This window comes from Chrysemys picta, unplaced genomic scaffold (genome assembly GCF_011386835.1).
Source record: "Chrysemys picta bellii isolate R12L10 unplaced genomic scaffold, ASM1138683v2 scaf244, whole genome shotgun sequence".
In the NCBI taxonomy this organism is placed as follows: Eukaryota; Metazoa; Chordata; order Testudines; family Emydidae; genus Chrysemys; species Chrysemys picta.
In genome coordinates this window covers 27,455-54,269 of record NW_027052951.1, presented here as the reverse complement: position 1 = coordinate 54,269, position 26,815 = coordinate 27,455, and the positions used below count along the sequence as shown (strand labels likewise).

The following is a 26,815-nucleotide window of genomic DNA, read 5'->3' as shown; positions in this document are numbered from 1 at the left end:
CAATCCCAAAATTCAAATTTGGACAGCGTGGGGTTCTGACCCAAAGCTTGATTGACCTGGTTCTGTGGATCCAAGCACGACTACGCCACTGTGACAATGCGGTTCTGGCGGAACCCAACTGAGAGTGCCAACAGTTTATGTCAATAACGTCACACCTACTCTTAAATATCTCCAGAGATGGAGATTCCACAACCTCCCTAGGCAATTTATTCCAGTGATTAACCACCCTAACAGTTAGGAACTTTTTCCTAATGTCCAACCTAGACCTCCCTTGCTGCAGTTTAAACCCATTGCTTCTGGTTCTATCCTTAGAGGCTAAGGTGAACAAGTTTTCTCCCTCCTCCTTATGACAGCCTTTTAAATACCTGAAAACTGCTATCATGTCCCCTCTCAGTCTTCTCTTTTCCAAACTAAACAAACCCAATTCTTTCAGCCTTCCTTCATAGGTCATGTTCTCAAGACCTTTAATCATTCTTGTTGCTCTTCTCTGGACCCGCTCCAATTTCTCCACATCTATTTTAAAATGCGGTGCCCAGAACTGGACACAATACTCCAGCTGAGGCCTAACCAGAGCAGAGTAGAGCGGAAGAATGACTTCTCGTGTCTTGCTCACAACACACCTGTTAATACATCCCAGAATCATGTTTGCTTTTTTTGCAACAGCATCACACTGTTGACTCATATTTAGCTTGTGGTCCACTATAAGCCCTAGATCCCTTTCTGCCGTACTCCTTCCTAGACAGTCTCTTCCCATTCTGTATGTGTGAAACTGATTTTTCCTTCCTAGGTGGAGCACTTTGCATTTGTCTTTGTTAAACTTCATCCTGTTTACCTCAGCCCATTTCTCCAATTTGTCCAGATCATTTTGAATTATGACCCTGTCCTCCAAAGCAGTTGCAATCCCTCCCAGTTTGGTATCATCCGCAAACTTAATAAGCGTACTTTCTATGCCAATATCTAAGTCGTTGATGAAGATATTGAACAGCGCCGGTCCCAAAACAGACCCCCTGCGGTACCCCACTCGTTATGCCTTTCCAGCAGGATTGGGAACCATTAATAACAACTCTCTGAGTACGGTTATCCAGCCAGTTATGCACCCACCTTATAGTAGCCCCATCTAAATTGTATTTGCCTAGTTTATCGATAAGAATATCATGCGAGACTGTATCAAATGCCTTACTAAAGTCTAGGTATACCACATCCACAGCTTCACCCTTATCCACAAGGCTCGTTATCCTATCAAAGAAAGTTATCAGATTGGTTTGGCATGATTTGTTCTTCACAAATCCATGCTGGCTGTTCCCTATCACCTTACCACCTTCCAAGTGTTTGCAGATGATTTCCTTAATTACTTGCTCCATTATCTTCCCTGGCACAGAAGTTAAACTAACTGGTCTGTAGTTTCCTGGGTTGTTTTTATTTCCCTTTTTATAGATGGGCACTATATTTGCCCTTTTCCAGTCTTCTGGAATCTCTCCCGTCTCCCATGATTTTCCAAAGATAATAGCTAGAGGCTCAGATACCTCCTCTATTAGCTCCTTGAGTATTCTAGGATGCATTTCATCAGGCCCTGGTGACTTGCAGGCATCTAACTTTTCTAAGTGATTTTTAACTTGTTCTTTGTTTATTTTATCTGCTAAACCTACCCCCTTCCCATTAGCATTCACTATGTTAGGCATTCCTTCAGACTTCTCGGTGAAGACCGAAACAAAGAAGTCATTAAGCATCTCTGCCATTTCCAAGTTTCCTGTTACTGTTTCTCCCTCTTCACTAAGCAGTGGGCCTACCCTGTCTTTGGTTTTCCTCTTGCTTCTAATGTATTGATAAAAAGTCTTCTTGTTTCCCTTTATTCCCGTAGCTAGTTTGAGCTCATTTTGTGCCTTTGCCTTTCTAATCTTGCCCCTGCAAGTTGTTTGTGTGTTGTTTGCCTATATTCATCCTTTGTAATCTGTCCTAGTTTCCATTTTTTATATGACTCCTTTTTATTTTTTAGATCATGCAAGATCTCGTGGTTAAGCCAAGGTGGTCTTTTGCCACATTTTCTATCTTTCCTAACCAGCGGAATAGCTTGCTTTTGGGCCCTTAATAGTGTCCCTTTGAAAAACTGCCAACTCTCCTCAGTTGTTTTTCCCCTCAGTCTTGATTCCCATGGGACCTTACCTATCAGCTCTCTGAGCTTACCAAAATCTGCCTTCCTGAAATCCATTGTCTCTATTTTGCTGTTCTCCCTTCTACCCTTCCTTAGAATTGCAAACTCTATGATTTCATGATCACTTTCACCCAGGTTGCCTTCTACTTTCAAATTCTCAACGAGTTCCTCCCTATTTGTTAAAATCAAGTCTAGAACAGCTTCCCCCCAGTAGCTTTTTCAACCTTCTGGAATAAAAAGTTGTCTCCAATGCAGTCCAAGAATTTGTTGGATAGTCTGTGCCCCGCTGTGTTATTTTCCCAACATATATCCGGATAGTTGAAGTCCCCCAACATCACAGCAAGGGCCACATTAGCATCACCCCTGTGGAGGGGGCTGGTTCTCCGGCTGGGTCTCTGGGGGTTCCCTTATCTCTCAGGGGCTGGGGTCAGGGAGCCCCAATCAGGACATTTTGCAGGGGCTGTCGTGGTGCCCCCTCCTGGCCTACTGCAACTGGCTAATGGCAGGAGGATCTGGGGTGAGAATAAACTGAAACTGTTGGTTTGGGATTTGGGGGTGTTCTAACCTCCCTAACCTCTTAGGATTGTTTTAAAATCAGTGGGGAAATGAGAGGAAATGCCCCCAAATTGTCCCCTCTACACACGCACTGAATCAGGGGAGGAGAAAATATTTAAAACAAACATAAAGTATGAAAATCAATTTTTCTTCCACTTGTTGAAAATGAAAACCAAAAAAACTTGTGACCGAGGGATGCAGGGGGTGGCTCGGAGCACAGGATCTACGCCCATGTTATTTATCTACTGAGGTCGATGGGATCTGGGCTGGATTCTGATCTCGGTGACCCGGCTGTAAATCAGTCAACCTCTGTGTCCTTTTGTAATCTCGCAAAATTACCTGTTGTAAGTTTGTTTTTATCTATCCCCAAACATCCTCATATCTATCTATCCCCTGCATACAGAGGTTCCCAGTGCTGACGGCTGGGACAGACCCTTACCCAGAGTGAGGTGTGATGGTTTCTTCCCACTATCTGCCTCCCGCAGCAGGGGCTCCAAATCTGAACCCCCTGCCCTCCTCTCCAGCTCATTCCCCTGACCTGGGGTGTTGGTGCCTGTCTTGTTCTGGGCCATCTTCTGTCCAAACCAGGCCCACGGCCAGTGCCCAACCCCCCCAATCAGGCCAAAGACCCCGGCCCCAATCCCAATGGCCACTGCTTCCTGAGAGGGGAGAAGATGAGGGTCTCTTACCAGCTGGCGTCCCTGCCCTGCTCCTGGTGAACTGAGTGCCAGGGTGGGGCAATAGATAGCACCGGGTGCCGCTCGCCCTCAGGGCTTCCAACACCAGGGGCTGCTCAGCAGAGACCTCCAGGTCCTGCGGGAGTCAAAGCAACATTTGTGGCCGTCAGCAGGGAATCAGACCCGCTGTGGAAACATTCAGCTCCGCCCCAAAGTTTGCTGTTTCCATGAACACACGTGGTATCTGATCATTACCTGTGTGATTTCTCCAAGATACTCCTGCCCCGCGTCCGCGCCGTAGGCTCCAGAGAGCTGCCAATCTCGCACCAACAGGTCCAGGCGCTGCAACAGAGAGCACAGGAGAAGGGTCACACTGGGGCTGGGGGCACAGAGAGGAGACCAGAGCTGGAAGCTGTTGTCCAACCCAGCCACGGACACTGAGACCCTGGACATGACGTGGGCGTGGAGGGAGAACAATGGACTGGCTGTTTCTTTGTCCAGCATCTGACACAATGGGGTCTGGGTCTAGGACGGGGGCTCTGAGGTGCTCTGGCAATAGAGACAGTAAATAGGAATAGTAAGAATCAGGTGGGATAACAGGACTGGTGGGGGGTGGAACAAGCATTATATCCTCATATGGGGGGTGATGGGAAACAAGGATCCACCTGGATTGGGGCCAGATTGCAGGTCCCTCCAACCTCCTTCGCAACCTGAATAAACATCTGAGATGCAGAAAGAGAAAGAGAAAGAGAGAGAGAGAGAGAGCGAGCAACATTTTTCCATCTTGAACAAACCATCCCCGCACATGTGACCAATCAAGATTGGCAATGCAAAATAAATGAGTGAAATAAATGCCACTGAAACTAAAGGGATCCCAGACAACATTCAGTGGAAACTGATCATTGAAGAGAGAAAAATTGACAAAATGAAGAGAGAAAACATCATTTCAAACAACAATAACTCAACACCAGTAATCAAAGATATAAAAGCAATAACTGAATTCAGAAAACCCAATAGTGGTTCTAGAAAAGCAGTCACAGAAGACACAGAAAGCCAAAAATCAAACTCATCAAGCCAACAATTGGAGACCAAAAAGAAATAATGAAAAGAAGAAAACTAGTCATTGGAATCAGAAAACCAATGATTGAAACCAGAAAAGCAGTGAAATAAATCACACAATCACTTAACAAAATCAACACACTAATAATTAATGCCAGAAACCAATGGTCAAAAATAGAAAACCAGCATTTATCAAAGTCAGAAAAACAGTAATCAAAGCAACTTATGGGGAATTAACGTCTGAAAGCCAACAATAAAAAATAAGTATTTGAAATAAGAAAACCAGTAGTCAAAGAGTCAAAACCAGCAATGCAAGTCAGAAAACCAGATATCAAAGTCAAAATACTGTACCCCAAAGTGAAAGACAGAAAACCAGTAATCAATATCAGAAAAGCAATAACTGAATGCAGAAGTCCAATCATCAAAGCCAGAAAAGTAGTCATGAAAATCAGAAAACCAATAGCCAAAACAGAAAACCAATAATTGAAGTATGAAAACCAGATCAAGGTCACAAAACCAAGTCAAAGTTAGAAAATGAATAGTCAAAGACAGAAACCAATAGTATAAAGAAGCAATAAGTGAACAGCAGAAATGAAAAAAAAGTTTAAACACTCCAAATATATCAAGAAAAATTAAAAGCCGGTAATCAGTAGAGAGACACTAATAAATGAAGCTCTGTAAACAAACACTGAAATCTTGTAACCAATAAACAAAAAGCAGAAAACCAATAATGAACCGCTCCCCTCAAACCAGTGAGATCAAAATCTGACAATCAAAGAATGAAACCCAATAAATGAAATGGGAGTGGTGATAACTAAAGCCACAAAACTGACAAGCATGGACCAAAACACAATGAACGAGAACTGAAAACCAAAGGCTGAAAATCATAGATCGAAACCTGAGAAACAATGAGTGGAACCCAAAAACGTGCAGAGAGAAACCCAAGAAATGCTAACATTTGGCTGTTCTTTGATAGTGGAAATTGGCATGAAAACATTCTGATTTTGTCAGCTTTCCATTTTTCAACAAAACTTTTATTTTCCATCTCCCCACATGGTCACTATGAAATCAACTGACAACTAATGGTGGGTACGAAATAACAAACAGCTAATAGCCAGTAGTGACTCACAAATAATCAATAACTGGCAGCTATTAATGAATATAAAATAACCAATTATACAAGTTAGTTAATTGGCTAAGTGAAGTAAAAGGCCTAAAAGACAACCGGATGGCATTTCTCTTTGTCTGTATCGTGATCACTTTTTGAGACCACATCTGATCAATTCCCAAATTTCAGGGGACACGCTGGGCAACAGTTGAGAGAACGCTACTGACTTGGGGGCGGGGGAAATTGGAAAACGGGAAAGCCCAATTTCCATTTAGATCTGGTGAGTAGCATCAGCAGCCAATGAGCCAATCACTCTGGGGAAGGAAGGTAGCAGGGACTTCTGGGTGCTGAGCAGGGAGAATGGGGGGCACATAGACCCCTGGCACGGGGGGAGGGGGAATGAAGCACACACAGAGGTGGGGCTGGGGGATGGGACATAGGTTTAGGGTTAGGGCTGGTTGGGAAGATTCCAATGGAACATTTTTCCCATCACAAACCCTTAACTAACGCAGAGCGATGCATGGTGCCCAGGGCTGGCTCCTGCCCATCCAGACTCAGTGTCTGGGTGCAGGGCATGTGCAGGTGGCTCCTGCCCCATATGGGGCACAGGCAGAGAGCAGGGCTGGGTGCCACAGGTATATTGGAGCGCAAGCCCAAGAAGGCCGAGGTACGGTTGGGCGGGCATTTCCCTTAACTCTGCTGGCCCTGGTTTGGCTGAGCACGACATTCTGGCTGGGCATGTTCTGTGAGAAATGCTGATTTCTGGGGGCATCTGTATCTGGGCTACCCCTTGCTCCATGGTGGCACGGTGCCAGGGCCACTGAGAGGGCGGGGAAGGGCGATCAGCAAGGGCGGATCGGCTAAACAGGGCCGACGAGAAGGGGGGAAACCTGGGCTCCAGACCCCGTTCCGGACCGCTGGGTCCTGGGCCCCCTTTCGGACCGCCAGGTCCCGGTAATTTGTACCGGTTCCCCCCCTCATCAGCCCTGGTTCCACCCACCTCAGCTCTGGGTCACCAAAGCTACCACAAGGCTACCTGACCCTCCCGGAGACCTGAGTCTGCAGGAGCATTTCAGATCACTTAGGGGAGTGAACCGGGACACAAAAGTCTCTTCTCCACCAGCCCCCCAGCAGGTCCAGCACTCAGCAGTGAGAACCAGAGCTAATCGGTTAATGACAAATAGCCACCAGGTCATGATAAAGAACCAGAAATATGACAGTCACTAATATTTGATTAATTACTGCTCACGTATTACTGTTCAGACTCATTGCTCGAATCCCAGCCTGGGGCAAGATCTCTGGGACTTTCTAAACATCAATAACAGCCTCTAGACTGCCCCCCTCCAATCCCTACATCACCCAGGATCTTGGGTCCCCCCACAGAGACCTGGCTGGCAGGTCCGTGTCAGTAGAGCTGTGTGTATCCTCTGCCCCACCCACCTCCAAATAATCTGCCTCCGCCTGCTTAAACGTACTGGAAATGTTAAAGATCTGGAAAATAATAATAAGAAAAGGTGAGCCCCCCTGCCAACCCCACACCTCACCCCACCGCAGCACAGCCCCCCTGCTGGCCCCCTCACCCCGCTCCCCACAGCACGGCACCCCCTGCAGAGCCCTCAGTCCCATCCCCCGCAGCACAGCTCCCCCACCCAGTAGGAGCTGAGCAATATGCCCAACACAGAGAGCTTGATGCTGGTCTCCATGCGGCGCTGCAGGTCCAGGGAGTCTGTAGGGAACTACAGGGCTGGGACCTTATCCCCATCTGCCCATTTCTTTCCCCCCCTCCTCCAGTCCCTCCCGTCCCCCTGCCCCTGCACAGGACTTTACCCCCTCCAGACTCCCCCATTCCCCCCCCCCCCCCACTATTCCAGTCCCCTGCTCCCCTTAGAATCTTCCCCCCACATCACCCTCATTCCCCTCCCCTACTGCCGCATCCCCCATTCCCCTGCCGGCTTCCCTGCCCCACTCACCCTCCTCCCCTGGGCTTGGACCCAGAGGGGCTGGTCCCACATCCACACGCCCCTCGTCACGGTCGCTGTCCCATTGCGACACTCAACCCCCCCCCAGGGCCTCGTCGTCTCAGCCCATCCATGACGCATCCACAGCCTCCTGTAGGGGGTGACCAGGGCAAGGTCAGAAGGGAACGGGGATTGGGTCTGGCATTTTCAGGGGGCAGGGTGGTGGGACACTGGGGGAGGAGGTGGAATTCTAAGGGTCTGGGGGTGGGGTTACAGCTGGAGGATGGGACCAGTGGTACATGGGGAGGGGCCATGGCTGGAGGGTGGGGCCTGTGCTGCAGGGGGAGGGGCCCTGATTGAAGGGTGGGGTCTGTGGTGCAGGGGGAGGGGCCACGACCAGAGGGTGGGGCCTGTGGTGCACGGGGAGGGGCCATGGCTGCAGGGTGGGGCCTCAGTTGCTCTGCCCTGGGCCTGGTACAGCGGGAGGGCCCTGCCTGGGGAGAGGGGACCTTTGCTGTAAGGGGCATGGCCAGTCGTGGAGGGGGAGGGGGCCCTTGCCGAGGTGGGTGGGGTTTGTGTTGCAAGGGGCAGGGCCCTGGCTGGGGTGGGTGGGGTCTCTGGTTCAGGCCATGGGGCTATAGCTGGGGCTCCTGTCCCCACTCACCGGGCTCTGGAGCCGGCGCAGCTGGAAGTTCATCAGGAAGGATTTTCCCCGGCGCTGCTCCCTGATGATGGACACCAGGCAGACGGGGGCGTCCCCCACCCCACCCTGCTCCAGGCAGAGGCTCAGGGCCTCCTCGTACAGGATCAGGCTGCCTTTGTCATCCAGACGAACCAGCTGCACCGGGCGCCCCGGCTCTGGCTGAGCCCCCGGCCCCTGCTGCAGGGACAGAGCAGGGTCAGAGCTCGGACCCCATCCCAGAGCCAGCCAATCCCTGCTTCTGGATGAGAGCCCCGTGCCCCATTCCCATCCCCTGAACCAACTAGTCCCTGCCCCTCAGATCAGATCCTCTTGAGCCATTTCCACCCCTCGTGAGCCATCCAGTCCCCTGCCCTCCAAATCAGAGGTTGCGCCCCCTAGAGAGGAAAGGCCCCGTGTCCCATTCCCCACCCCCTGATCCAGCCAGTCCCCGCCCTGCGCCCCTTTCCCCTGATTCAGCCTGTCTGGTCTCACCAGCTCCATCTCTTCCCGCAGGGGCTCTGTGATTTTCTTCACCAGGGCTCTCAGCCACGTGTCTGGGGTCATCCTGTCCCTGGAGCAGGGAGTCCGGCACTCGGGGCACTGGTAGCCCTGGGCCGAGACCCCGCGCCAGTGAGCCACGAGGCAGCCCTGGCAGAAGTTGTGGCTGCACTCGATGGAGACGGGGTCGTCCAAGACATCCAGGCAGATGGAGCAGGTGACGTCCTCCCGGAGTTGATCCATCTCTCTAGACCCACTGAGTGGGGGAAACCTACTGGGTCAGGACCTGGCACCCGGAGCAGTAGGGCTCTGCTGGAGGACGGCTGATCTCTAGCCCAGGTGTGCCCCTTCCTGGCAGCAGAGTCTGGGGAGGAGCGAGAGAACATGGGAATATTTCTGTGAACAAGCTGTGTGACTCAGTTTACCTGCCCACTTTGTGTCCCTGTCCACCGGGCAGCACCAGAGCGAGAAGACGGATTCCAAGAAGTCATGGCGGAGATTGGTAGATTCCCAGGCCAGGAGGGACCAAGGCTGAGCTCCTGGATAACAGACCAGAGAACTGCCCCCAGTTAATTCCTGTTTGAACGAGAGCAGATCTCTTAGAAACACATCCCACCTCGAGGGAGAATCCACCGCACTCCTTGGTACATTGTTCCCATGGTTAATTCCCCTCCCTGGTAAACACGGATATCTTCTTTCCAGGCTGAATGTGTCCAGCTTCAACTTCCAGCCATGTGGTCACGTTAGAGCTTTCTCTGCTAGCCTGAAGAGCCCATTATTAAATATTTGATCCCCGCGTAGGTGCTTCTAGACTGGAGCAAGTCACCCTGGGAGGAGGGAGCTTCTCTTTGGAAAGCTAAATAGCTTGAGCTCCTGGGGTCTATCACTCCAGGCCACGTTTTATAATCCTTTAACCATTTGCGTGGCCCCCCTCTGCCCCCTCTCCAATATATTCACATCCTTCTTGGACTGCTCCGGAACTGGACACAGGACCCCAGCAGCGGTCGCACCAGCGCCAAATCCAGAGGTAAACTGACCTCTCTGCTCCTATGCGCGATTCCCCTGTTTGGGCATCCTTAGCGCCTTTGACCACAGTGTCGCACGGGGGCTCACGTCCAGCTGATTATCCCCCATGGCCCCCTGCACTCTGTCAGCGTCTCTGCGTCCCTGGAGAGACACCCACTCCCCCACCCCCCACCGGGCTGGGAGCATGGCCGACGCTCTTTGGCTGTATCACAGCACGTGTTGTTGGCTTGTGCCCAGCCTACCCTAGCGCTGGGGCTGTTGGTGACACTGGACTTTTCTCTGCTGCCTACGGCCTGGCAGACGCCATGTGCCAGGGGTTAATCACTGGCAGTGCCACGCCCAGCAGGGGCACAAGCCTCTGAGAGGAGTTGGATCTCAGTCAGACTCGCTGCCGAGGGCAGCTGGGGAGACACAAGGGCTCCTGGAGCCCGAGTCCGGGAGGCACCGAGCTCGGCCTTAGGAAAGGCCACGCTCAGGGCCTAACAAGGAAATAGCTTCCTTCTCATCATGCAGTGAGCTGGGTGCTGACTGGCCGAGCTTTCCTCCAGCTGGCGTGAGAGCAAATTCACCCTCTCACCCCCACAGAGCCCTGGGCATTGGGTGGGGGAAACTGAGGCACAGAAAGGGGATAGAACATGCCCTGGCCCAACCCCACTCCCCTAACGCTGGGCTCTAGTCCTGGAGCACAAAAGTCTCCTCTTTTTCTGCTGGAGACTCCCCAGTTTCCCACCCTGGGATCCCTCCCAGCCACCGATGGGCCCCAAAGGGGACCGGCTCTATCTGTCCTACCATCAGTGATGTCTCCTGAGCAAGCACCAGGGCCAGCCCAATTCGTTTTTTCATCCTAAGTGGACACTCCCTCCCCCCCCATCAAGATAGAAAATGGGAATTTTGTTTCCCTCCCTCTTTGGACGAAATCTATCAGCCAGCCCCCTAAAAAAGAGGGGTTCTATATATTTGCTTGCTGGTCTTTGTGGCAAGGGCTGGAAAAGCGTCTCCAAAGACCGGCAAGCAAATATATAGAACCCCTCGTTTTTGTGTGTGTGTGTGTGTGGGGGGGTGAACATCTGAGGGGCCGGCTCTCCTTCCATAGATTAGCTTGTGCCTGTAAATGTCCCGATCGCGGCTAACGCAAAACAAGCCACTGTTCTAGGGGATTCCACAGGCCCAAGGGTTTGCCCGGGTTTTAGCTGGTTGAACTGGTCAGAGTTTGACAGTGTTTCAAATCACGCCATGAGCCAGACCTAGCGTTGGGGGTAGATTAGCCGCTGTCTGAGCCTATCTTTCTGCTGGACAGAGGGCAAGGTCCGAACTGACCCTGTCCCACCCCGCCACCCCCAGCTGCAGGGAATTTCCGCCCCACAGAGAGCCAGGACTTATCATGTGACTTGGCAATGCCCTAGCACAGTTAGGGAGGGTGAAACATGGGGAACAAGCAGGGACGATCCTGCCCCATGGGTGGGGAATAGACTGCGGGGGTACAATCCTGCAACCTGGGGGAATAGAGCAGAGGTAGGGTTACCATTCGTCCGGATTTACCCGGACATGTCCTCCTTTTTGTGCTAAAAATAGCGTCCGGGGGGAATTTGTAAATAACTCAAAATGTCCGGGATTTCCCCCCTCCCCCGGCAGAGCAGAGCGAGCAGCTGGGAGGGCTGCAGGAAAGTCCCGGGCTGGACTCCGGAGCAGCTGTAGAGGAGCCGGATCCGCCCTGCATTCTGAGCCGGCAGCTCTCCCCTGCAGCCCGGTCCAGCAGCACTGTGCAGGGCCAGGGACCGGGTTTTGTTGTGCTGGGGAGCGCAGACACGTGTCCGGCTCGCACAGAGCCCAACACCCTGTTCTGAGCAGCAGGGTAAGGGGGCCAGGGGGCAGGAGAAGGGGCAGGGAGGTTCTGGAGGGGGCAGTCAAGAAACGGGGGGGGGCTTTTTGGGGGTAGTGGAGAAAGTTTTGGGCAGTCAGGGTACAGGTAGGGGGTAGGGTCCTGGGGGGCAGTTGGGGGGGGTCTTAGGAGGGGGCAGTTAGGGGACAAGGTACAGGGAGTCTTAGGTAGGGGGTGGGGTTCTGGAGGGCAGTTAGGAGCAGGGGTCCCAGGAGCGGCAGTCAGGGGACAAGGAGCGGAGGGGGGTGGGGGGCTGGGAGTTCTGGGGGGGAGCTGTCAGGGGGCAGGAGTGGGGAGAGGGATCGGAGCAGTCAGGGGACAGGGAGCAGAGGGGTTTAGATAGGTTGGGAGTTCTGGGGGGGGCTGTCAGGGGGTGGGGAGTGGTTGGATGGGGCGTGGGAGTCCCAGGGGTCTGTCTGGGGGTGGGGGTGTGGATAAGGGTTGGGGCAGTCAGGGGACAAGAGGCAGGGAGGCTTAGATAGGGAGTGGAGTCCTGGGGGGCAGTTAGGGGCAGGGGTCCCAGGAGGGGGCAGTCAGGGGACAAGGAACGGGGGGAGGGTTGGGGGTTCTGGGGGGGCGGGAAGTGGGAGGGGCAGGGGCGGGGCTAGGGCGGGGCTCCTCACGTCCTCTTTTTTGCTTGCTGAAATATGGTAACCCTAAGCAGAGGGGACGATCCTGCCCCTTGGCGGGGGAGGGGGGAGGGGGATAGAGTGGGGGGGACAATCCTGCTCCTTGGGGGGGGGGATGGGCTAGATTGGGGCAAACACCCTCCACACGACCTCAGCCTCTTGCTCTTAGCCGGCCAAATCTCCGCTTCTCTCTGTGCAGGCAAAATTTTGTCTGAGAAACAAAAGCGTAACTCCCTGTGTCTTATCCTTCCAGCAGCCTAGCTGGCGGGGATTTGAAGGTGGGTGGGGCGGCCCTGCTCTCACATTGTAGTGCGAGGGGGTGGGAGGCAGAGTGCGTGTGGGAGGGGAGCACAGAGAGGCCCGGAGAGATGGGGCCAGGCTGGAAAAGCAAGTGACAGAAACTGGAGGGTGCAGAGAATCTTCATTCCCCAGATCCCCCCACGGGCTCTTTGGAGCAGCAGGGTCTGGAAGTGCACGTGCTTTAAAAGGCACTGAAAGTGCCAGGAACTGTGATCAACTTGGGGGGCCGGACAGCTTGGCCAGAGATACACCCCCCTAGTGAATTTCTGGATGTGACCACTGCCTCTCCATCCAGAAATGACATCCCAACTGCCTCTTCTTAGAAATGAGGCATTTCTTAGAACTGAAAACAAAAACCCTTAGCAAATATTGAACTCTTTCCACTGCTGGGTAATGGTCACCTGGGGCTGAGATGCAGTCACCTCTGGGGTGGAACAGCTGAGGAACAGCAGCACAGCAACACTATATGGGGATGGCTCGCCCAGCGCTGAGATGCAGCTGTCTCTGGGGTGGCTTCTTCAGATAACATGATCTTATGAATGGGTCCTTTTGTCTTTGGAACTCACTGCCACATGAGCCCTGCTATGTATCCTGGAGCTCTTTGCTGAGGCTTTTTACTGCTTTTTACTCCTGTTTGATGGTCTCCTGTCTGGTATTTCCCAGGTTTTGGTTCTTTAGATTAAGGGTGAACCACTCAATAAGACTCATAGACGTTAAGGTCAGAAGGTCATCTAGTCTGACCTCCTGTACATTGAAGGCCACAGAACCTCACCACCCACTGCTGTAATAGACCCCAAACCTCTGGCTGAGTTACTGAAGTCCTCCCGTCGTGGTTTAAAGACTTCAAGTTACAGAGAATCTACCATTGACACTAGTTTAAACCTGCAAGTGACCTGTGCCACGTGCTGCAGAGGAAGGCGACCCCTCCCCTCAGGTCTCTGCCAATCTGACCTGGGAGAAATTCCTTCCTAGTCCCAAATATGGCGATCAGTTAGACCCTGAGCTTGTGGGGGAGACCCAGCAGCCAGACACTTGAGAAAGAATTCTCTGTAGTAACTCAGAGCCCTCCCCATCTAGTGTCCCATCACCGCCTGTTGGAGATTTTTGCTGCTAGCAGTTACAGATCGGCTACATGCCATGGTGGGCAGTCTGGTCATCCCATCCCCTCCATAAACTTATCAAGCTCAGTCTTGAAGCCAGTTAGGTTTTTTGCCCTCACTGCTCCTCTTAGAAGGCTGTTCCAGAAAAAACTAACGTCTGCCCCAGTCTGTAGTGGGCCTCACACAACAGCTATCGGGGGGGTGGGGGGCGGGGGGGGCGCGAGCTGGCCTCAGTCCATCTCAATGTGGTGCTAACTCTTAACCCTACTAATGGCAAGCCACTTCTCAACACCCCACATCTTCACTTTGGATCTCAGGCTGGGAGGCAGGAAGGCAGTGATCAGACAATGAAAAGTTACACAGCCAGCTGTGAATGCTGTTGGGTTTTCTCAGAGTGCATCACGGCCGTGACACCCTCCACTCTGCACTGGGTTTGTTTCCTGTCTGACGCGGGTGGAAATCGAAAGAAACATGGGAATGGCTCTTTCTGGGAAAGAAAAGATTTAGCAGATTTTATCTGCTGTCTATGCATGCAGCCAGCATGAAGCCACTCAAAAAGCACTGAGTTGCAGCTGATGCTGGGGTGGGACAGGTGGGTAACAGCTGCAGAGTCGCACTGAAGTTCTCAGTGGGGACCTTGCTGTCACCAAAGGCTGTTCCACGGGAGCATCTCCTTTGGGCTTTTACTGCCATTGGCCATGATCCACTGACACTCTGGAACCCTGTATCCCTCAGTAGCACACAGTATTCGACACTGATATGATTATGAGATGTTTTGTATTATGCATGCCTTGTGAGGTGGTATGTAAAATGTCTGGATCTGTTGAACATTAATAACCTGTTGGATGGGATGTGCTGTCATTGTATGGGAAGTTATGCTTTCTGTACGTTTCTGAAATATGTTGTGAGGTTGGGAGACGCCCACAGCCAGCTTTACAGTAGAAACAAAGGAGGGCCAGAAAGGTGTTGATGGCCCATCAGGAAGAATCCACTCTGAGAGACTCCTTGGAGAGGGCACTTAGTCAGTAGGGTACTGCCTGACCAATGGGCTTGCCTGACCCCCATGACACAGCAACGATCTTTCTAGCAACTGAAAGAGAGTATAAAAGAGGGACAGAGACATCATAGAATGTCAGGGTTGGAAGAGACCTCAGAAGGTCATTTAGTCCAACCCCCTGCTCAAAGCAGGACCAATCCCCAACTAAATCATCCCGGCCAGGGCTTTGTCAGGCCTGACCTTAAAAACCTCTAAGGATGGAGATTCCACCACTTCCCTAGGGAACCCATTCCAGTGCTTCACCACCCTCCTAGTGAAATAGTGTTTCCTAATATCCGAGCCTGACTCTGTGACTGCATTAGTCGCCAAGAGGGGAGTGTTGCAGGAGAGGACACAGAACATGTCTACAAATAACTTTTTCTGGACTGCTGAGGTGGGGGGAGAGGCCAGATTCCATCTGGCGCTGTAGGACTCTGAGGACGCTCTGGGATCGGGAGCGAAGTCTCTGGAGCCTCGGGAGGTGCAGGTTTGGAGACATGTGGTTCCTACCTAGTCCAAAGTAACCTGCCGTGCTCCCCCACCAGAGCCATGTTAACAGGCAACACTGCCTCTGTCTTTCCTTGGCCACATGTATCGTGTCCTTTATCTGGTGGCTAGTCCAGAAAAGGAGGACAAGCGCTCACTACTGCTGCCACCTGAGGGAGTTGCAATAGCCCCAGAATCTGGGACTTCAAGCCCCTAGACTGACCTCTTAACTTTATAGACACCCCCCTCGCCCATACACAGCTATTTTAAAGTTTAGCCTGATAGTAAAGAGACCCCTTTTCAACCCTTCACCACACAAGAGAAAGCCGGCAGCATTTGTCATTAACTATTTATTTCTTCTCTCCTGGCTCCCAAACTGCTTCTCCTCCCGACTGCCGCCAGCCACCTTCGAGTTCTCCCTCTTCTCTCCCCGGCTCTGCTCACTGGATTGCAGCAGCTCAGCGGATGGTCCAGCTTTACTCTTTCACTTCCATTCTTCTTCCCTTCTTTGGGTGGCTGCATTTGCCATTGAGCAGGCTGATGGAAATATCTGAGTGTCTGTCTAGGCCAGGGGTCTCCAACACGCGGCCTGCGGGGCTATTTCTCTAGGACAATCCATCAGCTCCCATCTGGTGTTCAGCTCCAGGATGGATGGGGAGCCCTAGCCGGAGCATAGAAAGACAGGGGGGTGTTCTTTGGTGGAAACTGCTGGAGCTTCAGCCTCTGCTCCCACCTCCACCCCCACGCTAAGGGCTTCAAAAGTGGTGCCTGACCCCAGGTAAACAAAGTAGCCGAGCTGAGGCCAGAGTGGGACTGATCCTAAGAAAAGAGCAGATTTCTCTTCTGCTCTAGGGAGATTCCCCTAGGAAAAGCAGCTGGGGTGGGGCGATACAAGCACTACCCCTCAGCCCATGAATAGCGGGCAACTGGGACTTTGGGAGCCAAGGGACTGGTGTATCTTCCTGGAGATCAGAAAGGGGCAATGGAGAAGTTGTACCAAAGTCAATGTCATGGCTGGGTCAAGGGCAGCCAGACCTACTGGTCAGAGCCAGAGTCCACACTCACATGACAGGAGTGGAGAGTCAGCCAGGTCAGGATACTGGAAGATGAGCAGCAAAAGACAAACTTGCGATCACCACCACAACTCAGATGCCAGGAAATCAAGCCAGGGGAGCGGCAGCAGAACCAGGCAGCGCACAGTCCAGAACCGGGAGGAGGCCTGGTGTTCAGTCAGCTTCGTGTTCCTGCTGCTGTCTTACGTAGGGCCAGGGGGCTAGTGAGCTTTCCTGGGACTCCTCCAATAGGACCTCAGGAGTGGAGCCTCAAACTGGGGCTGAACTTCATGGGTCCGAGGTAAGCAATTTTCAGCAGGCTTCCAGGTGGAGGGTTGGAGTGTGGCTGCTCCCATGAACCCTGCAGACCCGGGTTGGAGACCCCTGGGGCGTGACAGTGAGTGATCTCTCCCTGCTCAAACCTCCTGCAGCAGGAAACAGTCTCCAGGATCCTGGACACTGCCTCTGAGAATAAAATGAGGATATCATGATGAGAAATAGTGCTCTGTACCAGGGCTGGGATCCAGGGACAGGGAAAGCTCCCAGACAGGCTATGCATCGGGGATGCCATTTCTCCCCCAAGAGACCCACACGCCCCAAGAAGTAAATGGCTCTTACCTCCATGAGGGACTGGGGTCTTCCATCTAAGCCTCTTTGAGAGCCGGCATTGCTGGGACGAGGTGACCTGTCCCCACTGCTCCCTGACGTGGCTCAGCTACAGGAAGCGCCCGTCTGGGAGGCTGTGCCAGATCCCAGGGCCTGAAAGACAGCTGGAAGGAGGCTCCTATTCCTGTGACACCCAGAGACCCCATAGAAGGGCCAAGGGGAGAATAAAGGGCAGAAGGTGAAGCTAGCCCTGAGCCTCTGTCCCACCCCCACCTCCTCAAAAGTGGAGCTTTCCGAGCCCCAGTGGGGCTGTGGCCCTGACACAAGGGCTTTTCTGCACCATATGGGGCAGGGAGAGCTCTGCCTGGGCGCAGCGGGAATGAGCGGGGGTAGACCAAGGATAGGGAGGAGGGGAGTGGGTGCAAGGGAAAGAGGTCCTGCCCCATATGAAGGAATTTGGGGGGCAGAGGGAAGAACCCTGCTCCACAGAGAGGGGAGAGAGTTTCTGTGAGTGCCAGGAGGCTCCATTTCCCCTTCTCACTCTCCCAATCAGAGGAAGAGGGCCACTCCAGCTGGCCCAGTCTGGTCCTGACCAGAGTCTGCAGGGTAGCAGTGGGCCCACAATAGGGCTGGGCGGTTTTGACAGGGTTGGGACTCACCAGCATGGCGCCTCCCGCTGGTCGCTCTGGGAATGAGCTCAGTCCATGGGGAACGCCCTCTGCTGGCAGCGTCCCATCCGTCTCTTGTCCTCCCTTGGCATCTGGAGCCGCGTTGCTCACCGCTTGACACTGCCTCCAGCAGTGCCCACTAGTCCATCCTCACCCCATTCCAGGGGCAGGGGTTAGCAACAGGCCTTGCACCTGCCTTGATGGCCAACTGCAACCCCCAAAGTCTAGCCCCTTGTCTCAAGGGCCGGTTACAATTTGTCTCGGCCATCGGATGGCCAGATGCAGTACTGCCCAGCCCGAGATGCTGGTCTCCTGCTCTGGAGACAGACCTTCCCCCATGAAATTCTGGGACACACTACCTGCTGCTCTCCTGGGCAGCCATTATATAGGGCCTAGCCTAGCCCTGATTGGCTGGCTCTAATCTCGGCCCTGATTGGCTCTCAGTAGGCCCTTCCCTGATTGGAAGACGGCTTGCACAGCCATTCTGGCCTACTCTAGTTCCCTCTCACATGGGGGTGGGGCAGCCGTCCCACCACAAACCCTCCCCCTTAAAAAATGCTCACGGGGGAGGGGAGGAAAGGGGTCCCTATAACCCCAGCTTCCTTCGTAGTGGGGCCTGCAGGGCATCCCTTTCCTCTCACAGGCCCGCCAAAGTCTGGAGTCAGCAGCTTCCCAGCTGTAGGGTCTGGGTTCGCACTGTTGAACGCCCTGGTCCTACGTGGGTTCCTACTTCTGTTTGGGTTCCCACATGGGCCCTCCTGGCTCCTATGTGGGTTCCCTCATTTCGGTGGGGCCTCTCTGCCCCAGCCCCTTTCTCTCTAGGGGCCTCCGTCTTCACCACCTCTTCTCTGTGGCTAGTCTCTGACCGAGCCCTTGTCTCAGACACTCCCCCTTTCTGCCTCAGGGGGCAGTGCCTCTTTAGATGTCCCCGTTGGTGGCAGTGGAAGCACTTTCTGGGTCTTCCCCCTGCCACATCCCTACTCCTGCTTGTTTGGGCCCTAGCCCTTCCTTCTGGGCTGGCCTGGGCCTTGGGAGTCCTGTAGGGGCACTCTCTCTTCAGGTGCCCTAGCTCCCCACAGACCCAACAAGCTGGGGGCCCCCCTGTTACTCTCACAGGGGGTGCCTTTTCTAGGTGGGGTCTCTCTGCCCCATCCCAGGAGGGACACTCCCTCCTTTAGTGTCCCTGTCACCTACAGGCGAAACAGTTCAGCGTTCCTGGCCTCTCGCCCTCGGTGACGGATCTCTTGTTTGGTCTGGGTGCCGACCTCCCCAGCAGCCAGAACAACTCCCTCTGCTGTTCGGCAAGCCGAGCCACCCAGGCCCTCCAATAGAAGTCTCTTTTCTCCACCATTTTGGACTCTCCATGTGGCACAATCTGCCTAGTCCGCTTGATGGTGTCCTTCTTCAGGCCACTTCCCTCCAGCAGTGCCCCCTAATCCATCCTCATCTCCTTCCGGCGGGGAGGAGGAAGCAGGTTAGCAACAGTCCTTGCACATGCCTCAGCGGCCAACCAAAACCCCCAAAGTCTAGCCCCTTGTCTCAAGTGAGGTTGCAGTTTGACTCAGCCACCACATGGCCAGGTGCAGTACAAGAGGGAACTGGGGGACCCAGGCCCACCAACTATCCTGGGTCCAAACCCAGGGATCCTCTAGTGGCAGTCTCCCTGCTCTCCCTTTGTCCAACTGTCCCTGGGCCACTTCTCCTCTTGGCCCTCTAGGCCCTTTCTATCAGGGCCCGCAGTCTGGCAGGTCTTGGGCCGGAGCTGTAGTATGCTCCCTTCAGCCTGCCCAGCACTGCTCTTTTGGAGATGCTGGTCTACTGCTCTGAAGACAGACCTTCTCCCATCAAGGTCTGGGGGATACTGCCTGCTGCTCGCCTGGGCAGCCTTTATATAGGGCCTAGCTTAGTCCTGATTGGCTGGCTCTAATCTCGGCCCTGATTGGCTCTCAGTTGGCCCTTCTCTGATTGGCTACCAGCCTCTGCAGCCGCTCTGGCCTACTCTAGCGCCCTCTTGCATGGGGGTGGAGCAGCCGCCCCACCTCAGCGATCAGCTGTCGCAACCAGGCTGTGGCCTGGGCTGCGGGGCTGGCTCCAGGCACCAGCGGAGGAAGCACATGCCTGGGGCGGCATTCCGTCCATTCTTGGGGCAGCACAGGCCGGGCGACTTTTTTGTTTTTTGCACTTCAGCAGTTCGGGTGGCGGCAGTCCGAGCTTTGTTGTTGTTGGTTTTTTTTCTGCTTCGGCAGTTCGGGTGGCAGCAGTCCAAGTGGTTGGGAGTTTTTTGGTTTTCTTTTTGCTCACTTTGGCAGTCCGAGCGCTGTTGTATTTTTTTTTTTTTTTTGCTTGGGGCAGCAAAAATGGTAGAGCCGGCGCTGCTGGGCTGAGGTCGCTCAAGTGGTCAGCCCCTCAACACACTGTATCGGGGGTGGCTCAGGCCTGGGCGGGGCCCAAGCACCCCACAAACAACCAGACTTCAAGGGCGGGCCCTGGCCTGGGTGGGGACCCGGTGGCCAGCCAACAAACAGTTCCTGTCCTGGCCTAGAGCCCCCTTGCACCGTGTAGGGGGTCAGCCACCCGGGGTGGAGTGGCAGGGGGACGCGGTCCCACCCTCCTCCCCCGCGTCCCAGCCCAAGGTGCTGGCAGGGGCAGGATTGGTTGCCCCTGCGTCGGCGGGGATCCAGCCGCAACACGCCGACTGAGCCGCGCCGGGCTCTGCAGCCAGCAGCTCCCGGGCTGCCCCTGGGCTACTTCCTGCCTCCCCGGGGTTTGGTATCTGCGGCCTCCAGGCCTCTTCCGGCTCCTTGGGGTAAACCGCAGCGGGTACTCCGGGCCAGTCCTCGTCCATGTCTGGGGTTAGGGGACTCTGGAGAACAGGCCAAGTGTCCTCCTCTGTTGCGGGCTGTCCCCCAACTGTGGTGAAGGGCCGGCCTTTTATATTTCCGACCCCACGCCCCGGTCCTTATGGCGAGGGGGGCGGGGCGATATAGGCTCCGCCCTCCAAGGGGCGTGTAGGGCAGCCCTCGCTCTCCCGCTCGGAGGGAGGCCGCTCAGTTGCAACAGCGTCTACCAGAGGCCCCGGTGGCCAGCCAACAGGCGAGGGGGGTGGGGCGATATAGGCTCTGCCGTCCAAGGGGCGTGTAGAGGGGCCCTCGCTCTCCTGCTCGGAGGGAGGCCGCTCAGTTGCAACAGCGTCTACCAGAGGCCTCGGTGGCCAGCCAACAGGCAAGGTGGGTGGGGTGATATAGGCTCTGCCCTCCAAGGGGCGTGTAGAGGGGCCCTCGCTCTCCTGCTCGGAGGGAGGCCACTCAGTCTCACTACACTCCCCGTTTAGAGGGAGTAGGAGTTGCTGGTGGCCTTGGAGGCAGAATTCCTGCAGCGCCTCCGGCACTTGGCGCAAGTGCCGGATGATGTGAAGTTGATTCATTATGTTGGCCGTGACGACCTCCTGCTGCAAGGGAACGAGGACCTGTCAGAGACTCAGATGCCCCCGTGGAATCAGGGGGAATTAAGGGCACCTGGGACCAGCAGCAATTCCACCCAGCACCCGCGCACCTCTGAGGGATGAAGTCCCCCTCCTGACCCCCAGAATGGAGTCTTGTTTTCCTTTTAAGGGACCTCCAGTGCCAACAACCTCCTTGTAGGGGAGCTCCTGCCACCTCCCAGCCAGTGCCCCTGACAGCTGTTCCACCTCCAATCCACAGCTCAAGTTCTCTGACCCCTCTCCTCCACCCCCACCCAGGTTGGGCAGGGAGGGGGCTCTAGCGGGGCGGAGGGATTCTGGCAGCAGTGAAGTGGGATGTGGGCAGCTTGAGACCTTTCCCCAAGTCATCCCAGCCACTGAGGCTGAAGCCGCAGGATGGCAGCCCTGGTGAATGGGGCAGATCAGCAGCCCCTGCTGACTGAATCCTCCCGTTCTCTCTAGAGCGAGTCCAGCCCTGCCGGCAGCAGGACGAGCTTCCCCCGCCCATGTGCCTCAGAACTGCCCGCTCAGTCGCCATCACCCTTCAGTCCTTGGCCTCCCAGGCTGCCAGTGATGGGAACAACTCTGGGTGGTGGCACGGGTGACAGGAGAGGCACGCAGAGGGCACGTAGAGGACTCTGCTGCCCTTCCCAAGAACAGAAGTCCGTGCTGAGGCAATGCTTGTCAATCATTAGCCTTGCTAACGAGCTGGGCTGGAGCTGCTCCGGGAACAAGCTGGCTCCCTCCTGCTCATGGAGGTGAATTCATCTCCCTTCCCAGGAGCACCTGCTCTCACTCTCATTCCCCACCGGTCGCCTTGCTGCCAGGCCGGCGAATGGCCAGAGGATGGGAATGAGGCCTGGGCCCCGCCCCAATCTCCTGAGTCTAATGCAGCTGCTCACCTTGCTCCCCATCAGCTGCTCGGCTTGCCCCAGGAGGGAGTAAGTGAGGAGCAGCCCAGCCTGGCTGACACGCAGCTGGGGGTCGTGCATGGCCAGCACTGTTGTCTGCAGGAAGAAGCTTCTCTGCCCCTCCGAGAACAATTTGGCAAAAACCTGAAACCAACCAGATGTGAGGCTTCAGCAGATTGCCCTGAACCAGGCTCCAAATCCTGGCCTAGAACGGCAACTCTGTTGCGTGGCTCCAGGAGGCAGTCACCTGCCCTGCAGAGCTGTGCCATGCCCTGGCAGAGCGTCCTTACCTCCCCCACCCTGGCTGTGTTCTTATAGCCGAGGAGCCTGTTGTCCTGGTGCCAGTCCCAGCACCAAAGGTATTCGACCTCATGGATGTTCAGGTCTGGGAAAGAGAGAGACACATACACATTGGTCATTCTGGTTGCAGGGCTTGTGTCCTTCCAATCCCATATGTGGCTGCACAGTGGGCAGAGCCCAACAGAACTGCGGGGGTAGTGGAGAACACAGAAAGAGATAGAGAGAGACTGATCCGCCAGCCGGGGTCACTCGGAGAGAAATTGGCTGGGGTCCCAGTCTCACTCGTCTAGCCGGGTTCCTTACCCCTCTGGCGCAGCAGGAGCTGGTAGAGCCGGTAAACCCCCTCCCTGGCCTGCTGGCTGATGTCCTCGTCTGGGTCACCTACGAACAGAGCCAGCTGTGCCACGTGGTGGCCCATCCTGGGGAATTCGGCTGAGTTCTAATGGAAGGGAGAGGGAGAGGGGACTCCATCAGCATTTTCCTGTCAGCTCCCAGTCCCCGCCTGGGCCAGGACTCTCCTTCCCCTCAACCCCTCTGCAGGAGATGCTAGAGGACAGGAGCTAGAGCTGGATCCTTAGTTATCTCTGCCCGCAAGGGAGCCCGGAGAACAGGGATGTGGGCAGGGCCCTCCAGGAGGATTTGCTTCCCCAGCTGCTCCAGGATGACAAGAAGGCAAGAACCTGGAGCATGGTCTCCTTACAAGCGAGAGTCGCCACTTAACCAGGACAAGAAGAACTTGTCTCAAGCCAGGCTCATTCTCTGCTCTGACTCTGCCTCCCCAAGAGGAACACTCCTAGCCCACAGCCCCTGCAGCAGCAGATCCTCCAGCCCGTTGGATCCAGCCCACCTACGCCTGGAGTCAGGAAGCTGGGCTCAGAGGCCACTTACGTCAAAGTCAGGGAGGGAGATGACGGACGTGAGCAGGGCTGCGCTGCTCCTGATGGCCCTGGCTCTCTCTCGTGGCACCCTGGACACGGTCCAGTAGTTAATGTGCTGTGGGGAAAGGAGGCAGCTCAGGATTGATGAGGGGGTGCATGTGTAGTGCTAATGGCCCCCCCCATCCCAAGGGGGCTGAGACATTGCATGCGGTGAGGGTGGAATATCAGATTCATTGACTGCAGAGCTTTAGAAGGGGACTCTTGCCCCCAGGACGATGCTTGTATCCTGCAGGTCACAACTTGTCATTGTCTCTCTAGATTGGGACAATGCTCAGTGTTGGGGCTGGTCCCATCCTCCCTGAACACCTGATTCCTGAACAGCTCCCCAGGAAGGAGACAGACCCCTCCCCCCTCCCTGGCTCTCAAGTCCTTGGCTGGGTGAAGGGACTGAGTGTGAGCACAATCCCCCCAGGAATCTCGGGGCCCGTCAGAGACAAGGGCTGATTCTCTGGGGCCCTCCTGTTTCTCCAGGAATGAGGCTGTGGCTCTTCTCTGAGGACCATCTTCTGGATCTCCCAGGAGGGGTTCAGACTCTCACTCCTCAAGCCAGCCGGGGGCCCTGTGGTCAGTGCTCAACACAAGCAGGCAGAGCTCTGGCTTGAAGTCCCAGCTCCTTCCTCTGTCCTTCAAGGAGGAAAGGCCTGACCCTGCATTGCACTGACTGCTCTGACCAAGGATGGCCACTGGGGGCCCAGCTAGGAGGACAGACTGGAAAATGGATCTAAGAGTTAAGGTAAAATTGCCCCCACCCTCTCACCAGACTCACCTGCAAGATGTAGTGGAGCTTGTCCGTGTCTGGGGTCTTTGCCAGCAGGTTCCCCAGCATGGCGTCCAGGAGGTCTGGTATGACCCTATGCAGATCCTGCAAAGCAAGGGAGAGCCATGGGTCAGAGTTAGGGAAAGTGGGGCTATACCTGCCACAGGATGGGAAGAGGGGTCTCTGGGAAGCACTGGTGAGACCCCCAAACACATTTCCTGGCCTCTCTCATTCACATCCCACTGCAGGCAATTAGCAAGGATTCGGGCAGGATAACAGCTGGCTGATCTACCTGGACTTGGTTGATGTCCGTCTGCGTGCCCAGGGTGAAGACGGCGTGCAGAGTGGCTCGGAGGAGGTGGGTCTCCAGCTCCGGCTCCAGGGCAGGTGTTATGGTGCTGGCAAGAGAGAGGAGCCGGTATTAGACTGTGCAGTGCGGGGGTGGGACTGGCACCAACACGGACGTGAAACTGCAGGGAAATAGGCAGAGGCTGGCGAGAATGGCAACTGAGGCACTGAGCCAGGGAATGATAAGGCCAAGGTTTCCCAGACCGACAGTGGCAGGGCAGGAATGGCGCCTGTTCCCTGGACCCTGCTGCCTCTCCTGTATCTGATCCTGGGAGTCAGCCTCTCCCCAAAGCCATTGCAATGTGACTGGAGTGAAAAGAAAAGAGCAGCCAGGAGAGGGAGTGACCCTTCCTGCCACCTCTGCCAGAGGAGTCCCCCTTGAGGGGTGAGCTGGGAGTGGGAGGGGCAGTGACTCCCAGCCATGGGCCTGAGCAGCACCGGGGTTAGGAGAACCGGGCGGGAGGGTCTCGGTACCTGAGGTTGGCCACAGCAATGAGGGAGTTGGCCAGGACGGCGTCAGGTGGAGAGTTAGGAGGAATCTCCTCAATGAGCTCCTGTGAGACGCAAAGGAGACAAAGGAGCGGGTGAGATTCGGGCCTCACTGACACTCCCCAAGGAGGAGATTACACAGCCAGCAGGATCCCCCCAGCTGCCTCCCGCTCCTCCGATTCCTGCCCACTAGTTCTCCCGTCTCCTCTCCCCAATCTTCAGCCCCAGCAATCCCTGCCCTCAGCTGCCCTCCAGCACCAGCCATCCCCCAACCCTCGGCCCGGGGAGACCCCTGCCCCTCCCATGTCTCTGTCCACCCTCCAGCTCCCGGGCGCCGTGTCTTACTCACCACAATCCTCTCCACCACAGCCGCCTTCGAGCAGTGTGGCTCCATTGTGTAGTCCCCTCTCTGCTGGGCAGCGAGGCACGCGGGGTAGATGGCGTGCAGGAACTCGAGCTGCTGCGCCTCGTCCTGCGCCCACCAGGAGTGGGGTTAGGGGAGAGAGAGCCAGTTAGCCAGGGACCTCCCTGCCCCAGCCACACCAGCTGCAGGATATAGGCCTGAATGGGGGATAGTGGGGACCTGCCTATTGTTCAAATCACCCACGACTCCTCCACAATCAGAGTCAGGAACTGGGACAGTGCCTGTGGGGGGAGGAGACCCCGGCTGGTGTGTGACAAACACCCCCATCTTGGGGGTCCCAGATCATGAAGGAGAAAGGTCCCCATTAGAGCCAAGACCTTCTGCAGGGGGTCGGGATGCTGGGAAGGAGCAGGAGAATCTCAGTTCCAGCACAGCTGGGGAACGTTTGTACCTTTTCTCGGGCATGGAGCTGCTCTCGGATGTTCATGAGAGCAGCCTCCTCTGTTACCAAGTCTACCCGGTCTTCTTTCTCCTCGTCGTCCTCGGAGTCCCTGGCGGACGCTGCACCAGGGAGAGAAGGGGACAAGGTGACTGCTGCTGCCACTCGGGGGAAGGACAGGGGCATGGTGGGACAATGTGTCCCCTTCCCACCTCCGGGACATAAGGCAGATTGGGCCCCACACTCCCCCCTCTCAGTGATGGCATCAGCCCCCAACTCCTTCAGGAGCCCATAGCAAAGAGATCCTCCCCACTGTCCTGGACTCCCTTGGAGGTGCCTCCCCCCAGCCCCGCCCAATGGAGCACCAAGGACCAAAGTGGCAGCATCTAGTGTCCGTGGAGTTCACATGGCTCAGGCCAGACACCTGGGCTGGAGACCCGCCCCCATAGCACTGCTTGAGGGCCTGGGCCCAGGGTGTTCACAGCCCCCTCCTCACCCCTCCCCGAGCCCAGCCTGGATCCTCACCTAGAACAAAGCAGAAGCGTCCGTCGGCCACGCTGCTAGCCGAGTCGCAGGCGCTGCTGCTGTCGGATGGGGAGCGGCCCGAGCTGCTGGGGCTGGCAGAGGGATCCTCCACCTCCTGCCCTGAGGAGGCTGGAAGGTCCTCACTGACCGGGCAGGGCGATGGCCCCTGTTGGAAGTTGGGGCTGGGCGCCTGGGGCCGCTGCTGCCCACACAACAACAAGCCCCAGAGCCACCCTGCCCGGTTCCGCCCCTGGGCTGGGTCCTGCCTGCCCAGCCGCAGCCTGGCCCAGCTCCATTTTGGCCTGGGAGGTGATGCTCCCACCTCGGCGCCTGTGCCGGGAGTGGGTTTCCTCCGCCAGAAGGCTGGGCGCTTCCACCTCCTGGCGCGGCCGGAAGCTTCTTCCCCTCCAGCGGGGACGGAGAGGCCGCTTCGCTCCTGGGGAAGATGTTGTCTGCTTCCCTCAGGCTCTGGGGCCACCTGCACAGCCTTCTTCCCGAACATCCTCAGGAGCCTGGCCATCCTGAAACCCAGTGGGAAGCAGGCATGAGTCTGGGGTCAAGGCAGCCTCTCACTAACCAGCCTGTTTGGTCCCTCCCCATCCCTGCCCCAGCCAGAGCAGCTCCTGCTCCCCCCACAGGGGTGCAGGGAGGGCAAGCTACCCGCACTGGCAGGAGTTCATTGTATGATCTGCTCCCCCTCAACGCTCCCCCTCGTCATCGCTGGGGCTGCAAGAACTGGGGAGTCTCGTCCTTTTCGAACACTGGGGTCAGTCACAAAGACACTGGTCACTTTGGACAAGCAGCTCCCTCCTGCCA

At 55.6% G+C, this 26,815-nt stretch overlaps 2 protein-coding genes and 2 long non-coding RNA genes across 4 annotated transcripts; all 4 read right to left on the bottom strand.

Moving 5' to 3' along the window:
- Positions 1 to 3,395: 3,395 nt before the first annotated feature.
- On the bottom strand, positions 3,396 to 7,072 carry LOC135978403 (uncharacterized). The gene is made up of 4 exons (XR_010595799.1): positions 6,989 to 7,072; positions 4,047 to 4,103; positions 3,637 to 3,723; positions 3,396 to 3,517 (listed from the first exon to the last, which is right to left on the bottom strand). It is a non-coding gene; the product is annotated as an uncharacterized LOC135978403 (long non-coding RNA).
- Positions 7,073 to 8,128: 1,056 nt separating this feature from the next.
- LOC135978404 (RING finger protein 112-like) lies at positions 8,129 to 9,504 on the bottom strand. The gene is made up of 2 exons (XM_065579347.1): positions 8,681 to 9,504; positions 8,129 to 8,386 (listed from the first exon to the last, which is right to left on the bottom strand). The coding sequence occupies exons 1-2, from the start codon at positions 8,927 to 8,929 to the stop codon at positions 8,129 to 8,131; spliced, it is 507 nt and encodes a 168-aa protein (XP_065435419.1). The 5' UTR covers positions 8,930 to 9,504.
- A 6,930-nt stretch (positions 9,505 to 16,434) lies between these two features.
- Positions 16,435 to 18,522, bottom strand: LOC135978406 (uncharacterized). The gene is made up of 3 exons (XR_010595801.1): positions 17,460 to 18,522; positions 16,813 to 16,984; positions 16,435 to 16,659 (listed from the first exon to the last, which is right to left on the bottom strand). It is a non-coding gene; the product is annotated as an uncharacterized LOC135978406 (long non-coding RNA).
- A 1,617-nt stretch (positions 18,523 to 20,139) lies between these two features.
- Positions 20,140 to 22,219, bottom strand: LOC135978407 (formin-2-like). The gene is made up of 3 exons (XM_065579349.1): positions 22,130 to 22,219; positions 21,831 to 21,983; positions 20,140 to 20,916 (listed from the first exon to the last, which is right to left on the bottom strand). The coding sequence occupies exons 2-3, from the start codon at positions 21,918 to 21,920 to the stop codon at positions 20,428 to 20,430; spliced, it is 579 nt and encodes a 192-aa protein (XP_065435421.1). The 5' UTR covers positions 21,921 to 21,983; positions 22,130 to 22,219; the 3' UTR covers positions 20,140 to 20,427.
- Between the last annotated feature and the right edge of the window lie 4,596 nt (positions 22,220 to 26,815).

What these genes read in the sequence shown, in the direction of transcription:
- LOC135978404 (XM_065579347.1), bottom strand. Translation starts at nt 8,929, where the DNA reads ATGGATCAACTCCGGGAGGACGTCACCTGCTCCATCTGCCTGGATGTC. An exon ending in TGCGGGAAGAGATGGAGCTG is followed by an intron (nt 8,387 to 8,680) that starts GTGAGACCAGAC and finishes CTGTCCCTGCAG; the next exon opens with CAGGGGCCGGGGGCTCAGCC.
- LOC135978407 (XM_065579349.1), bottom strand. Translation starts at nt 21,920, where the DNA reads ATGCACGACCCCCAGCTGCGTGTCAGCCAGGCTGGGCTGCTCCTCACT. An exon ending in AGCAGCTGATGGGGAGCAAG is followed by an intron (nt 20,917 to 21,830) that starts GTGAGCAGCTGC and finishes GTTCCCTTGCAG; the next exon opens with CAGGAGGTCGTCACGGCCAA.